This window comes from Rosa chinensis, chromosome 6 (assembly GCF_002994745.2).
Source record: "Rosa chinensis cultivar Old Blush chromosome 6, RchiOBHm-V2, whole genome shotgun sequence".
NCBI classification, from domain to species: Eukaryota; Viridiplantae; Streptophyta; class Magnoliopsida; order Rosales; family Rosaceae; genus Rosa; species Rosa chinensis.
This window is the reverse complement of record NC_037093.1, coordinates 2349731-2366063: the sequence shown is the minus strand read 5'-3', so window position 1 is coordinate 2366063 and position 16333 is coordinate 2349731. Positions and strand designations below refer to the sequence as shown.

Genomic DNA, 16333 nt, shown 5'->3' with positions numbered 1-16333 from the left:
TGGATCGTACACTTGAGAAACATTCCGTCAGATGTGTCAATTACATTATTTTAGGCTTTTGGTCCAAAATTCAGAAAAATTCGTCTTAGTTATGACGTTGATCCACTTGGTCAACCGATTAAGGCTTAATAACACTATTTTTAATTCAATACAAGCTTCAAAGAGCAAGGGCGTCATCAGATCTTACACTTGAGAAACCTTCCGTTATATGTGCCAAGTACATTATTTTAGGATTAGGCTCCAAAATCCAGAAAATTCTGTCACCGTTATGATGTCAATCGGCCTTGTCAAATGATTAAGGTTTAATAACCCTATTTTTGTTCACTACAAGCGTCAAAGGGCAAGAGAGTCATCAGATCATACAGTTGAGAAACATTTCGTTAGATGAGCGAAGTACATTAATTTAGGCTTCGGGTCCAAAATTCAGAAAATTCCGTCATCGTTATGTTGTCGATCGGCTCAGTCAAACGATTAAGGCTTAATAACCCTATTTTTTTTATTCACTACATACTTCAAAGAGCAAGGGAGTCGTCGGATCGTACACCTGAGAAACCTTCAGACATATGTGTCAATTATATTATTTTAAGCTTCGGGTCCAAAATTCGGAAGAATCCATCATCGTTATGATGTCGATCGGCTCAATCAAACGATAGGCTTAATAACCCAATTTTTGTTCACTACATGCTTCAAAGAGCATGGACGTCGTCGGATCGTACACTTGAGAAACCTTCCGTCAGATGTGGCAATTACATTATTTTATGCTTGGGGTCCAAAATTTGTAATAATCCGTCATCGTTATGATGTCAATCAGCCCAGTCAAACGATGAAGGCAAAAAAACCCTATTTTTGTTCACTACATGCTTCAAAGAGCAAGGGTGTCGTCAGATCGTACATTTTAAAAACCTTTCATCAAATGTGGCAATTACATTATTTTATGCTTGGGGTCCAAAATTTGTAAAAATCCGTCATCGTTATGACGTCGATCGGCTCGATCAAACGATGAAGGCTTAATAACCCTATTTTTGTTCACTACATGCTTCAAAGAGTAAGGGCGTCGTCGGATCGTACACATGAGAAACCTTCCGTCAGATGTGGCAATTAATTATTTTATGCTTGGGATCCAAAATTTGTCCAAATCCGTCATCGTTATGACATTAATCGGCTCGGTCAAACGATGAAGGCTTAATAACCCTATTTTTCTTCACTATTTGCTTCAAAGACAAAGGGCATCGTCGAATCGTACACTTGAGAAACTTTTCGTCAGATGTCGCAATTACATTATATTATACTTAAGGTCCAAAATTTGTAAAAATCCCTCATTGTTATAACATCGATTGGCTCGGTCAAACAATGAAGGCTTAATAACCCTATTTTTGTTCACTACATGCTTCAAAGAGCAAGGGCGTCGTCGGATCGTACACTTGAGAAACATTCCGTCAGATGTGACAATTACATTATTTTATGCTTGGGTCCAAAATTTGTAATAATCCGTCATCGTTACGATGTCGATCGGCCCGGTCAAACGATGAGGGCTTAATAACCCTATTTTAGTTCACTACATGCTTCAAAGAGCAAGGGTGTCATCGGATTGTAAACTTGAGAAACCTTTCGTCAGATGAGCAAAGTAAATTAATTTAGGCTTCGGGTCCAAAATTCAGAAAATTCCATCATCATTATGATGTCGATCGGCTCGGTCAAACGATGAAGGCTTAATAACCCTATTTTTGTTCACTACATGCTTCAAAGAGAAAGCGCATCGTCGGATCGTACACTTGAGAAACCTTCTGTCAGATTTGCCAAGTACATTATTTTAGGCTTTGGGTCCAAAATTCATAAAATTTTGTCATCGTTATGATACGGAGCGGCTCGGTCAAACAAATAAGGCTTAATAACCCTATTTTTATTCATGACATGCTTCAAAGAGCAAGGGAGTCGTCGGATCGTACACTTGAGAAACCTTCTGTCAAATTTGCCAATTACATTATTTTATGCTTCGGGTACAAAATTCTGTAAAATCCTTCATCATTATGATGTCGATCGGCTCGATTAAACGATTAAGGCTTAGCAACCCTATTTTTTTTCACTACAAGCTTCAAAGGGCAAAGGCATCATTGGAGCTTACACTTGTGCAACCTTCCTTTAGATGTGTCAAGTACATTATTTTAGGCTTCACGTTCAAAATTCAGAAAATCTGTCATCGTTATGATGTCGATCGACTCGGTCAAAGATTAAGGTTATTAAGACTTAATAACCTTAATAAAATGTATTCAAAAGAAGAAGAATGATAGTTGACGAAATGTTACGATAGTTGAAGAATAAGTTTACCTCTAGAATAATAGTTGACTATAATAGGTGATAGGTGAAGAATGAGTTTATTATTGAATGATAGTTGATGATGGTTGACGAAATGTTAACGATGAGTGACAAAAGTTGACGATAATTGATGAAAGGTTACGATAGTTGAAGAATGAATTTACCTCTTGAATGACATGTAATAATGGTTTACGGTAGTTGACAATAATTGAAGAATGAGTTTACCTCTTGAATGATAGTTGACGGTGGTCGACGAAAAGTTGATGATAGTTGAGAAAAGTTGATGATAGTTAGCGAGAGTTGATGATAGTTAGCAAAATGTTACGATAGTTGAAGAATGAGTTTACCTCTTGAATGATAGCTGACGGTGGTTGACGAAAGATTACGATAGTTGAAGAATGAGTTTTAACTTTTGAATATATTGTTGACGATGGTTGACGATATAGTTGACGGTGGTTGATAAAAGGTTAACGATTGTTGACAAAAGTTGACGAAAGATTACGATAGTTGAAGAATGAGTTTTAACTCTTGAATAATAGTTGACGATGGTTGACGATAGTTGACGAAATATTATATATGTTACTATGGTTGACTAAGTGGATTGAATTATGATGAAGTTGTCTAAATTTTTTACAACATGCATAAAATAGTCTAATAATCTCACCCAACGGTTGGTTTTTCCATTTTCGTATGTCTAGATGGCGTGCCCAAAGAGGAATTAGATATATAAATAAGACTATGAAGGTAACTATGGTTGACCAAGTGGAAGACAAATGTTCCTACTAATGTTGTATAACTTGTACATTGCATTTGAAGTCATGAGGATCTTTTATAAAAAACAATAAGGTGGACAATGAATTTGGAGAAACTGACCGTTTGATGGGAATATTGAGATGTTTTAAAGTTGTTCTAAAAAATTCATCTGATTTGGTATTAATTTCGATTTCGATCCACTTGGTCAACCATAGTTACTTTCATAATCTTATATTTATATATCTAATTCCTTTTTGGGCAACCCCATCTGGACATACGAAAATTGAGAAACCGATCGTTGCGTGAGATTATTAGACTATTTTATGCATGTTGTCAAAATCATAGTTTCGAATTCAATCTACTTACTCAACCATAGTAACATATATATCCTCAAACATAGTAACATATATAACATTTCGTCAACTATCGTCAACCATCGTCAACTTTTCGTCAACCATTAAAACTCATTCTTCAACTATCGTAATCTTTCATCAACTATCGTCAACCTTTCGTCAACCACCGTCAACTATCATTCAAGAGGTAAACTCATTCTTCAACTATTGTAACATTTTGTCAACTATCATCAACTATCGCTAACTATCGTAAACTTTTCGTCAACCACCGTCAACTATCATTCAAGAGGTAAACTCATTCTTCAAACCAGTAGTTGGGAGAGTTTGTGTTCTTATGGCCAAGGGCGTAGACACAATAGGGTCAGTTTTTGAAAATGCTTCCTGATTGGTTGTATTATTATAGACTTCTCCATAATATTATATTTTATTATGTTGTTTGACCCTTCTGACAGAAAAGACAAAAAAATGGTTGAACAGTTTTAACTCATTTACCAATTATCCACATCTTGGACAATTGCACAGCTCCACTGTTTCACTATTCTTTTACTTACTTACTATATTTTATTCATTGATCAATTAATCAATGATCATCCCGTATTTTTTAACTTTTTATCTTTCTTTCTCGTAGTCATCTTTCTATGCTTGTATATACATATAACCAAAGAGTTCATCTTGTCTTTTCCAATTTTCAGCGAGACTTAATCATAACTAGAGATTAAGCTTTTGTTTTAACTTGTTAATAACTTCAATTTTATTAAAAGAATTCTTTTAATTCTCTGCATAGTTCAGAAATTTTTACAGATTAATAAATTTAATTTATTTTACCATAAAAATCATAAAATGTGATTTTCGAAACCGGATGTGAGATGTGTGGATGAATGACAGCTGATTGCATATATTGAGAAAGATATATTTGATTGTATTGATAACAAGACCCCATTAATATATATCAAAATAAGAGCAATCGTCGTGAACAATTATAATTGATTTAGAGGAATTTGTTATATTTGAGTATTGTAATAATTTATGATTTTTCTTTTATCAAAAGAATGATATATAAACTAATATATGCAATTTTATGTTATTTGATGAAATTTTATTTTTGTTTAATAATTGTTATCTGAATCTTCACCCTCCTAGTTCATGTTTCTGGCTACGCCATGCTTATGGCATTGCCTAAAAGGAAGGCAGTTCAAAGGTTAGGTAGCTTGTCATGAAAGAACTGCAAATGCCTTGGCTAGAAAACTAATGTAATAGAATGACACAACTGTGTTAATTGCATGGTGGGGGTTGCTTACATATAATATGGTTCCATTTGCTACTACATTTTCATCAAAACCAATGAGCAAGAAACTATTCTAGCAATGAATTAACATAGAAATTATATCCCGGAAGCCCAGAAATGGATGACAGAGATTCATTGACCTAAGAACTTAAACTGAGCCTAGTTATGGCTTGTAAAGCTTTTTATCAGAATCACTAGGAGACTCAAGCGTAGTAATTGCAGATGATAATGAACACACTTCCTCATCAGAAAACCAAAAATGAAGAGGCCAATACTATAAAATTTATTTCATAAACTCAATTTTAATACATGAATATTTGCAGCATATCTAGACTAGTTAAATATGAAAAAGCCATGATACAGAGCTTCCATAAGAGATGTCATGAATACTACAAACATGTACTGCAAGGGTTACAGTAGGTTATTTTACAACAGCAACAAGGCCGTACCTTCAGACATTTAGGACAAGAGCATTTCCATTTGAAACAATTCAAACAAGAGCAATCGGGACATGAGCACGAACACAATGGTAAAATGCAGCAATTTCTGCTGCATGAACATGAACTAGTTTTGCAGCAATGGGATCGGGGACATGAGCAGCAACATCGCCACTTTGGTAGTGAAGGGCAACTGAAACACGAATTACAGTTACATGGACTGCAGCATGAACCCTTGCATAAAACACAGCATGAACCGCAGCCTGAACCACTGCATGAACCACAGCAGGAGCAGCGTGGCATTTCTAGGTGAAGAGAGCACCCATCACAACAGCAGCAACAGCAAATCGATGACAAGCTAAAACAGGGCATTCCACTGTACCACAAACAATCTTATGTCATATTAGGAAGTTTAGGCATTGCGTTTAATTGATTGATACTGCATTACAGAGGAGGGAAAAGAAGAGGCCAAAGATACTGCTAATCAAATGTTAAGGTTAATCTTGTTATTTTAGGAACCAAGCACAAAATGTTTTCTAGCTTTACTGCTACTTCCATCAATAACAGTAAGTTTTAGGCATCATTAAAATCATACTTAACAAATGACCCAACACTGAGCATATGGATAAGTAATAACTATCAGAAATACAATTGAGGACTAAGGATGAAGATTAAGTCCACATTTCTATCTATAGAAAGAATTCAAATGCTTCATGATCTTTTAGCACAACATATTTTACATTTGCTGGGAAGTTGTTCTCAGTTCAATAGTGCTAATAATTTGTTTGTTTGAAGCAATTTTATCTTAATAGTAGAGCAGCATTTCTCTTGAAAATGATAAACAAGAATTGAAAAGTAAAGAGAAGATGGTACCAGAGCCATTTCCAAAAGTGACAGGATTGTTGTTTCTTTCGATTTCTGCTTGACAGATAAATACAAAATAATGATCACAATGCACATAATGCAAACTAAACTTTACAAAAATTTGGTGATATTCTTACGTTGGTATCAACGGATCTGGATTCGCAGTCACAAAATCAGCAATCCTGCAAAATATTCATATTCAATCTACTAGAAGATGACTTAACATTATATAAAGAGAATCACCTCATTTTTCTTACATGGCTAGAACAAACAAATTTGATAGATATTCCGTTGCAGTTCCTTTTACTATAAAACTAGGTGCCTTCAAAAGGTAATTGAAAAACTAACATACTCTTTGCAGCATCGATCGGGAAGCAGGTTGGAGGCGTTCAACAGATTTTAGTTCCTCCTGCCAAAGTGAAAAAGATTAATGAGCTTGTTAACTTTCCACAGAAGCTAAGAGGCGAAATCAAGAAAATTTGCAGTGAGATTATTATTGCATAATATTTCAAAATATCTTGTTTCCAATCTGAACATAGGTTTGTTTACTATTACTACTATTAATTTATGCAGCAGAAGAAAGCTACCACCTTACCAATAGCAGGAATCTGTTTATAGGTCTAAGAAGGAAGATTAAGAGGTATAAAAGTACACTTTTGGCCAGTAGCCTACATAGACTTTTCCTCATTCATTTCAGTCCCTGATTGGGAACCTATAATTTGATAGTCCACTATGGAAAAAAATGTGCCTTCCAGTAAATAATCATAGATCAAATTGAACACAAAGACCATTCTGATGTATTGGTCAACAAAATATATCCATATTATTATTTGACCAGGTTAAACACAATTGGAGGTATCAATGAAGTCAATCAAAATGTGACAAACACGTTGAGTGTACCCATTGCCTGGAGAACAGATACCAGCCACAATGAAACAGAACACAGTCATGCACTTGGCCTACATTTTTATAATTCAATATCACCAAATTAAACCAGAACAAGAAGCAATAATTCAGAGAGCTCACTCTCCATCTTGTTTGCTGCAAAAGGCTGGGATTTATGGTGCTAAACAAAGTTAACTATAGCTCTATAGCAGACCAAAATTTTCCAACAAGACAAACTGATGAGAATCATTCACCGGATGAACCTCTAAGATTACCATCGAAGAGGGTCTGAAGCTTTCAAGTTTATTAGTCCATAAAAAGTAATTAGGACTAATCTCCTACGCTCTTAGGTTAAATTCTCAACTCCATCCTTAACTTTAAACTAACTGCTAAGCCAACATACGGTCTTAGATATAAGAACACTTCCTCAGTAATGGTCTTACAGTTCACAGAGATGGAAGTCCTACCTTTTCAGTTTGACATAATTAAGCTAATGAAATCAAAAGGGTATTCTATACTACCTTCTGGAATCTAGAGTCATCAATGAACCCTCACCTCCCATAGAATTGTATTGTGAAATTTTGCCTTCTACTTCCAAATATAATTATCTTGATAGTATTAGATAACAAATTCTACATAGCGTTCTTGCATACTAAATGTCAGTTTATTACTAGCACTAAATGTCAGTTTATTACTAGCATCATCTATATCTTGAAACGAGAAATCATAAGTAGGAGATTTGACAGTAACAAATCAAAACCATGCAAAATTCTTCCCCATTCTCCCCCACCCAAATGGAAAAACAATCTATAAAGAGAGGGGGAGGTGTTACCAATTAGCAAGACTCCTGTGTTGGTGGACAAACCAATCTTATACATATGAAGCTTCAGCATCCCATTACAGCACAGTTATAGACAAAGTTACCAGATTGCTTTCTCGCAAGCAAGTTCCACTGCGGAGGAGGACCTTCACTCGGAACCCACGCATTGATCTCGATGAAACCTTCACCGAGATTCCTAGGACCGCCAATGACAATAAGACGATCCCCGCAAGCCCTGAATGTGGTACCGGACGTCATCGAACTCGGCCCAATGGTAATCCAGCTCCCCTGCTTTTTCAATGCTGCAAAATCAGAAGACAAGAAAGTGATCAGAATCAATGGGGAGTGAGAAAGAGAGAGAATTTGATTGAAGCAGAGCCTTTCTCTAACCAGATCAATATAATTGGGGGAAAAAGAACAACAAACAAGAACCTACTCTTTTCCTTCGATGATTCGTTGGGGTCTCCGATTCTGGTCATGAATAAGGGGTTCCACTGGGTCCTGCGCCGTCAAGGTGTAGTTGTTTCATTTTTTTTGGATGAGCTTGACTTGCACTACTAGATGATGCATCGTCGTCGTCATCATCACCATCATAGTGTTGAAGGCGTCGCTTGGTAAAACTGCCGACATTGCTCTGCTGCAATAATGTTTCCAAAGGCTCCTCTGCATCTTCCTCATATACCATACGGACCCCACACTTCTTCACTTCCACAACTTTCGTATGTATCTTTCGGTCCTCACTCTGTTCCACGTCGATGTAGTTGATTTCAATTGAGAAATCAAGCTGATAGTAGATATCTTGCCACTCATGTTTGCAAAAATCACGGTGCAAATTCGACAACCAAATCTGATCTGACACAGGTTCAATTGCATAGAACTCTCCCCACTCTCGAGCTCCCCACTCTGGCCCAAAAAATTGAAAATTTAAGGGCATGCGTTTTCCATTGGCAAAAAGTCTGCAATTAAAGAACATCCCAGCCCAAGGCGGCTGTGGTAGGAGGAATCTAAAAACGACACACCAGGCGAATCCCATCCACTTGTTACTTAACCAACCTGGTTGCAGCTCTACGGTTATCGAATCCCCCACACTTTGGTGATTGAACCACTCTGGAATTTCATTTCCAGGAACAATACAGTTAAATCTATTATTATGGTCAGAAAATGCTTTACTCTTAAGGTAGCGTATTAACAATGCAACCGCTATACTCCCAGTGCTTTCATTCTCCACCAGTTTGAAACAGTTAACAAAAGATCCGAATAGCACCGAATTACATTGCCCTATTTGATTGGCCAAAGTATCTAATGAAATGCAGTGGCTAGCGTCTACCGATGCAAGAGATGGAAGCTCTGGTAATGTCCGAAGCTTGCGGCACCAATGCAACTGAAGAGATTCAAGTCTAGAGAGTTGGCCGATGCTGTCGGGTAGTCTAATGAATTGATTTCTGCTGAGATCTAATCTTCTTAATGTAGACAAGCATCCAAATTCACTGGGCAATTCAGAAAGATTGCACTCACTTAGATTCAATTCAGTTAATGAATGCAAACCCGACAAACGAGACAACGACAATCCTACCGCAATGTGACTTTGTCGCAAAAACTGACAGACAAGCATATTCCAAAATGTTGATGACGGATGTAAATTACATCCAGCAAGAGAGAATTTTTTGAGGTTTTCCAAATGAACAATAGGGGAGGGCACTTCTGTCATGCCAGTTCTACTCAAATCAAGCACCTCCAAACAAGAAACATGACCCAACTCATCTGGCAATTTCTGAAGCTTTGAGCAACCAGAAAGAATGAGATATTTGAGAGATTTTAAGCCACCTACACTGCTTGGAAGACCCACAAGATTGTTGCAATCTTTCAAGTGCAGCACAGTAAGTCTTTCAAGCTCTCCAATTCCTGGGTCAACCGCAGACAATTTTATACAACCTTCAAGAAACAGAAACTCGAGATGTGGCATACTTTTAAAGTTTGAGGTGTTGACAAGATTCCGAGAGTGACTCAGATTAATGGTTTTCAAATTCTCTAAAGGCTGCATGTCAAGTGAAAAGCATAGAAAAATTAGCTTCCATGATGTATTCAACAATTATTATAGGTAATAAAAGAATGAGATAGTAATTATAGTATACCCCTGTTCCTATCCGAAAATGTTCAATACAACTATGAGACAAGCTTAGTTGGAGCAGCTTCCGAGGGTTGAAATGTGATGGCAAAGATTTTAACGGATACCTCGTCCAATCAAGAATCCGTAAACTATTGGGAAGATACTCAAGTTCCTTAGACAGGTTCCCACTCTTGATCCTCAGGTATCTCAATTTGTTCATCATTGAAAATGATTTTGGAGTCACGTCCACGTCCACGTCCCCGTCCCCGTCCACGTCTACTCCTAACTCAGTTGAGTCCACAAATATGCCTTCTATTGCTTCAGTTCCCTATCAACCAAATTTTATCATACCATAAAAAGCAGATTTAGTAGACTGACTTGTCATATAATGTACTAGCAAATAACAGTTAAAATTATTCTTGTAGTAAATTTCTTACAGTATTGTTGGCCAAGACATGTTTGACGTCTTCAAGAAGCCACAACCTACTGCACCTGCCCAGCTCGTTATGAGACTCTTGGCGGACAATTTCCCATCCCATTTCTTGGAGCAAATCGTGCATTCTTAGTCTTCCATCCGAAACATTTAGGAGAGATCTTTCTATGAGGACTTTTATTCCAATAATTGCAGAAATATCGCAACTGTTTAGTACTTCCGTTACTCGATCTTTGTCCCATCCATTAAAGAAACATGCAATGTCCAGGAAAATTTTCTTCTCTTCGGAATCTAGATCATTGTAACTTATTTTAAGGACGTCAAAAATTTCCGGGTTACAAACTCTTCCCAGTTTTCCCAGTGCACTCTTCCATTCACTTATATCTCTTCCATACAAATAAGAACCCAGTACTTCAAGAGCTAGAGGAAGACCTTTGGCATGACTTGTAACAGATTCTGACAAACCAAGAAAATCTTCTTCAGGGTAACCTCTTTTGAATGCTTTCCAGCTAAAAAGCTGAAGAGAATCATCATTATTTAATTCTTCGACCTTTAATCTTAACTCCACTCCATGTTCAATCAACAAATGCTCATTTCTACTTGTGATAAGAACTCTACTCCCTGAACCAAACCACTCTTGGCTTCCTGCCAAATATTTTAAATGACTTGAATGGTTCACATCATCAAGAATGAGAAGAACTTTTCTGTGACATAATAACTTCTGTAATATGGTGGCTCCTACATGAAGGTCTAATATGTCAACGTTTTTTGCCCCAATCCCAGAGAGAAGTTGCTTTTGCAGATTAAGTAAACCACCTTTTTCAACGGAGGAGTTTCTAACATCGGTAAGAAGGAAATTAGATTCAAATTCATGAGAGATTCTCTCATGCACCGCTCTTACCATAGTAGTCTTACCAATCCCGCCCATTCCCCATATACCAATGAAGCGGACGTCATCCTCCCCTACACTTAAAAGCGAATTAACTCGATGCAATCTTGAGTAAATTCCAACTAGATTTTCTGCATAACTGTATGATGTAGGTTGCAATCTTTTACATATAACTTCAACAATATTTGTAGTGAGCCTTGATTCATACCTACAACACAGAATAGACTAAACTTATCAGGTTATTGATATGAAGATTAATTTAGTTTATGAAAATGTCTCTGCATTGGACTTGATTTCTTCTATATTCTTGTAATGACATTTAAAAAAGTCTCATAAGCTCAATTGATTGTCTGCCTATATTATTTGTGAAAAACACAATGACGAGCGCAAAAATGAACTCCTATAAATTAATGGAAAGTGACAATTAAAAAGAAAAGAGTATGTGCATACCATTCCTTTGAATTCCACCCTGAGAAACTTGCCACTTCTGTTAATGCAGATCTCCACCTCCGCACTTTCTCCTTGTCATCGCTAAACCTTTCTTCATGATTAGCAAAGGCTTCACCAAAACTCCCTGTTTGCTTTCGTACATCAGAGGGATCAACATCATAGAAAATTGGCAGCACAGCTTCTCTTGCTTTCATACATTCCAGAATTCTCACAAGTTCCTCCAAGCACCATGTCGAGGATGCATAATTTTGTGAGAGAACAATGAGGGCAAATCTTGATTCTTTAATTGCAGCAAAAAGTGCTGGAGAAATAGCTTCCCCTTTGTGAAGTTCAGGATCATCCCTGAAAGTTATGATTCCTTGATGGTCCAATGCAGCGTATAAATGGTCTGTAAAAGCCTTTCGAGTATCCTCGCCTCTAAAACTCAAAAAGACATCATATTTCCACCGAGGAGGTGAAGAGCTCTGTGTGCCCATTTCCAATTGAATCTACTGTCCTGCTACATAGAAAATAGAAATAATGATGGATTTCTTTGTAAATCCACTATATATGAACGTTCATTCTAATAAACGAATCGAGTATGAAACAACGAACATTACTTGCTTTGCTTTTTGGTGGGAAACTAATTGATCACAAGTAATTTTGAATAGAAATTATACTATCCACTAAGGAAGAATGTCCTTGATTGTTCATCCTTGTATATTACTGTTGATAAGTGAACAGTAAAATGACGACTTTGCCCTCCATTTTTTTTTTCTTAAGCTACAGCTCTAGATATTTTTCTGTCTCTCACGCTCTACCCCAACAGCTGTACGTCTTCTGTAGCACAATCCTGAGAGTTCAAGAACGATCCAGAGAGCCATGAAGAGAATTAGTGAGAGAGAGGTGAAATTCAGGAAAGATAAAGAATTCATCTCATCATCGCAGCACGATGTTAGTTGCTCTTCATCCCGCGACTGATCGGAGAGGCACACAGAGAAAGAAGTGGGAGAGGGATCTCAGATCTGGGTTTTGACTACAGCCCCAAATTTCTAATCGTTAGTTTTTTTTTTTCCCTTGATATGTATTGGGTTTGATTTGTGTTTTTGGTTTATAGTTTTGATTGGGGTTTTTGCTGTGGTTGGTTTTGAATTGAATTGGGTTTCGATTTTGTAGGGGTATTGTTCGGTTTTGCTGTGAGGAGGAAGAGGACCTGCGTTTTGGATAACTCTGCGTTTTGAGCCAAGGAAAAGATGAGGGATTTGGGTATAGGGTTGTGATCGATACTTAGTTTTTGGGGTTAAGTTCAGGTGATTTTGATTTCGATTGAAATATTGAAATTCTGGTTTTGATTCAGAGTGTATTGATTGCACTTTCTTGAAAAGAAAGGAAAATGGCGTATTTAAGTGTTTAGAGCAAGCGAAACCCAACAAAGAATATCAGGAGAGCCATAAGAAAAAGCTTGCTATAACGACTAAATTTATTTTAGTTTCCCACCCAGCTCATGCTTCTTGGTATATCTTAATATATTAAGATTAGTTGCTCTTGATTTCTCATTCTTTTGTTTGATCTTGGACTGCAGCTATGGTTCTTGCATCAGTGAGAACTTGGTGAGCTTTCAGCTAAGTAAGATCAACGTCAATATCATTGTTATCCATCTGTTGCTCATATACCCAAAGGGATTTCGTTTAACTTTAGCTATATTATTATCTTCTTGACAGCGATTGATCCCAAATTCGCTTTCTTCATTTTCCAGGGTTTGTAAAAGTCCAAGCACTAAGATACAAAAGACAACAGGACAAATCAATCTTTGTTTGTTTTGGAAAAGGTAGATATTACGATTTTGATTGATAACATTGATTACAACAAATTGAATGTCTTTGCCTTGATAGAACTTAATTTCTGAGCTTTTACTATGTCTAAAAACAAAAGCTTCTGTTGTCTCTTTCTTTTCTTAATTAAACGTTTAGGGTAAGGGCAAAATCGAATCAAATACAGGAGGGGAGTCAATTATCATATTATTCAATCGTTTATATATGAAATTTACTCTGATTTTGTAGCCTTTGGTCTACTTTTTGAATAGTTCGAACAGCCAAACTCTTTTGGTATTCTTGGATAGAAAAAGCGAACTAAAGGAAATAAAAAAAAAGATCTGGTTTTTAATCTAATTTATGTTTGTTATCATTTAGTAAGGGATGATTTTTTTTCTAATGCAGGATCTGTTCTGTGTCTTGGACTGTTTGGTTTTGGTGAAAGCAGGTTTGGGATAAGCAAATTATAATTTGAAAACAGGTAAGAACATTGCTCGATTTGTGATTTTTCTAGATCAATTCTGGTTTGTAGTTTTCAATTGAATTAATGGTTAACTAATTTTGGATGCGATTTTGATGTTTTTCTAATTTTTTTTATTTCTTTTGATTGATTGATAGCATTATGTAGGAGCATGATTTGCAAGGTCTTCAAAATCTTTTAGCACAAATTGATATTTAGCTTTCTGTCAGTTTTTCAGTTCAAGTTAGAATTTTTAACTATATGATATAATGCTTTGGGTTTCATAACGAAATTGTTTCAGTTGTCTTTATTGAATTTTGCCCTTTGATAATTCAGATGTTTGAAGCTAGGTTTGAACCAATTTTTGCTGTTATTGTCTGGTAGAAAGAAGGTGACAAAATCATTTTAGTAAAACCTGTAGTTGGGTACCTAACAAAATTTATCAAAAACTGAGATAATGTTTTAGAGGATTGTTCTGCATATGCCTAATTTGTGTTTTGGCTGCTGTACTTATTTGACTTCTTTGGATACAATTTGTTTTTTGAGTTTAATCTTTTTGTTCATTTTTTTTTTACTTGCTGCATGTATTTGTTCTGTTTTGTTTTCAAATTATCTATAATCTATGTGTGACCTCTAATCTAAAGTTTTATGTCTGCAGTCTTTGATTTGATTCAAAATTTTAAATTTTCATCATAAAGTTCACTAAAATTCAAACCTCATACTGTTTCAGTAAGTTCTTCAGTTTGACAGGTTAACTAATTATATGTAATAATCTATAGCTTCATTAACTAACTATCCTGCTGAATTGAATAGTTTTTGTTGGTTCCTACTAAATACACTATATGCCGTGAATTTAAGTTTTGATGAGTTTAGGAATCACCGGAGCTAGATTCATATATGACTTTGTTGAAATTGTGATACGAGTTTTAAACAAATTTAAAACTTTTGTGTATCTTTTCTTAAAACAAAGCAACTGAAAACCAATGATCAAAAGACTATTACAGAGAAACTAACTTGGTTCAATAACATTCATATTGGGGACAAATTTGGCATCGTAAATCTAAGTCATACAAACTTTTTAGTTTTCATTAGTGAATTGCTAAATTTAAAGGAAATCTAAACTGTAAGTGAATGTGAGACTAGATCAGCAATGAAATTTATGTAATATAATAGCTTCTCTCTCTCCTTTTTTTTTTTTCCCTCTTCTTTTCAGTATTACTGTAACAATTTGATTCAATTGATAATCTGTTTCCACAGTTGGACTTCATCACTTCAGTATAACTAAAATCTCCCCTTCTCACGATAAGTCCCAGTCCTATAATGATTTAAAGGTCTAATGCAAGTTATGAACATCCCTATTACAATGTTTCTGTAATCAGAGTTTGGTTCTGATTTTATAATGGAACTGTTTAGATTCTGTTTATGGAATTTTGTAGTTTGATAATGGAGTGAGAATGGAGAAAAAAATCAAAAAATCATAGCAGAGGAAGCTTGATGAAATTAGTATTGATCTCTCAAATGCTTTTATTCTTTGTGTGAATAATCGTTTGTTTTTCTTTGTGGAGTTTAAATTCATTAAGTATACCTTCTTTGAAAATGACAAAAGAATCTGCTCAGTAAAATGGTTTTAGGTTCTATGTGTTTGTTTTGTTTAGATGCTATTAGGAACCCTAAAAAATCTGATTTGTTGTTTTTTTGTGTAGTTGGGACTTGAAAGTTGCATATATTGAAGAAGTTGGGAAGACCAGGTTTTTTAAACTCCTAGAGGCAGTGGTTTGGGAGTTCAAGGATTTTGCTAACCAACTACAACATCTTCCGCAGCTGCAACTGAAACAATCACCTTTTGAACAACCGGAGCACTTACTATTTTGAACAACCTCCAGCAGCAACTTTTGCTAGATTAACTTATAACCTTTTTGTTGAGCTAGCATTTTTGGACCAGCTCCAGTTGAATGGACTTCAACTAAAAGGTAAAATATGTAAAAACTCTTCACTATTTCAATAATATGTAATAATTTCTCTTTTGTATTTCATTGTTCTAATTCATTGATAAAAACATATTCCGCAACAAAGCGCGGGTAAGTTTTCTACTTCATAAACAATTGGCATTAAAGCCTCTTTTACAACAAATCATCAGGCAGAGCTGCAGAAATACTAGGGAAAAAAAACGCCAAATATCATACTGAAACGAATAGCAGATATATAGCAAAACAACGTAAATAAGGAGAAATTAATAGAGCTTTAAAACCTGAGTTTGGGGTCAATTTGAAGTTGCGTCTCAGTGTTCAAATATGGGAATCACGTAGCAGCAATACTTGAACAGGAAATATAACAAGATGGAGAAGCAAGCAAGGGCGAGACAGAGATTGACAAGTGTACGTAGATTTAGTGAGATTGGAGAGAGACTAGCTGAAAGAAATGGGTGACGATAGATCTATTAATAGATCGTGAAGACTTTAGCAGGAGGAGACTCTGGTCTTCAGACTTTACCAGT

At 35.9% G+C, this 16333-nt stretch overlaps 1 protein-coding gene and 1 long non-coding RNA gene across 9 annotated transcripts; one reads left to right on the top strand and one right to left on the bottom strand.

Annotated features, from left to right (window-relative positions):
- Positions 1-4976: 4976 nt before the first annotated feature.
- Positions 4977-16244, bottom strand: LOC112174846 (disease resistance protein RUN1). Of its 6 annotated transcripts, none has more exons than XM_040509604.1 (10): positions 16088-16243; positions 11590-12085; positions 10255-11347; positions 9843-10145; positions 8147-9745; positions 7723-8012; positions 6263-6414; positions 6143-6187; positions 6015-6059; positions 4977-5517 (listed from the first exon to the last, which is right to left on the bottom strand). In XM_040509604.1, the coding sequence occupies exons 2-5, from the start codon at positions 12063-12065 to the stop codon at positions 8186-8188; spliced, it is 3432 nt and encodes a 1143-aa protein (XP_040365538.1). In that variant the 5' UTR covers positions 12066-12085; positions 16088-16243; the 3' UTR covers positions 4977-5517; positions 6015-6059; positions 6143-6187; positions 6263-6414; positions 7723-8012; positions 8147-8185. The 6 variants fall into 6 exon arrangements, with proteins under 6 accessions (XP_040365538.1, XP_040365539.1, XP_040365535.1 ...); XM_040509605.1 differs by having other exon boundaries at positions 6354-6414; XM_040509601.1 differs by having other exon boundaries at positions 6358-6414.
- Positions 12485-16177, top strand: LOC112174848. 3 transcript variants are annotated; one of them, XR_005802339.1, is made up of 7 exons: positions 12485-12626; positions 12745-12878; positions 13151-13194; positions 13325-13396; positions 13785-13860; positions 15543-15809; positions 16163-16177. It is a non-coding gene; the product is annotated as an uncharacterized LOC112174848 (long non-coding RNA). The 3 variants fall into 3 exon arrangements; XR_002926189.2 differs by lacking the exon at positions 16163-16177 and having other exon boundaries at positions 15543-15867; XR_005802340.1 differs by lacking the exon at positions 16163-16177 and having other exon boundaries at positions 12546-12573; positions 15543-15867.
- Positions 16245-16333: the final 89 nt, after the last annotated feature.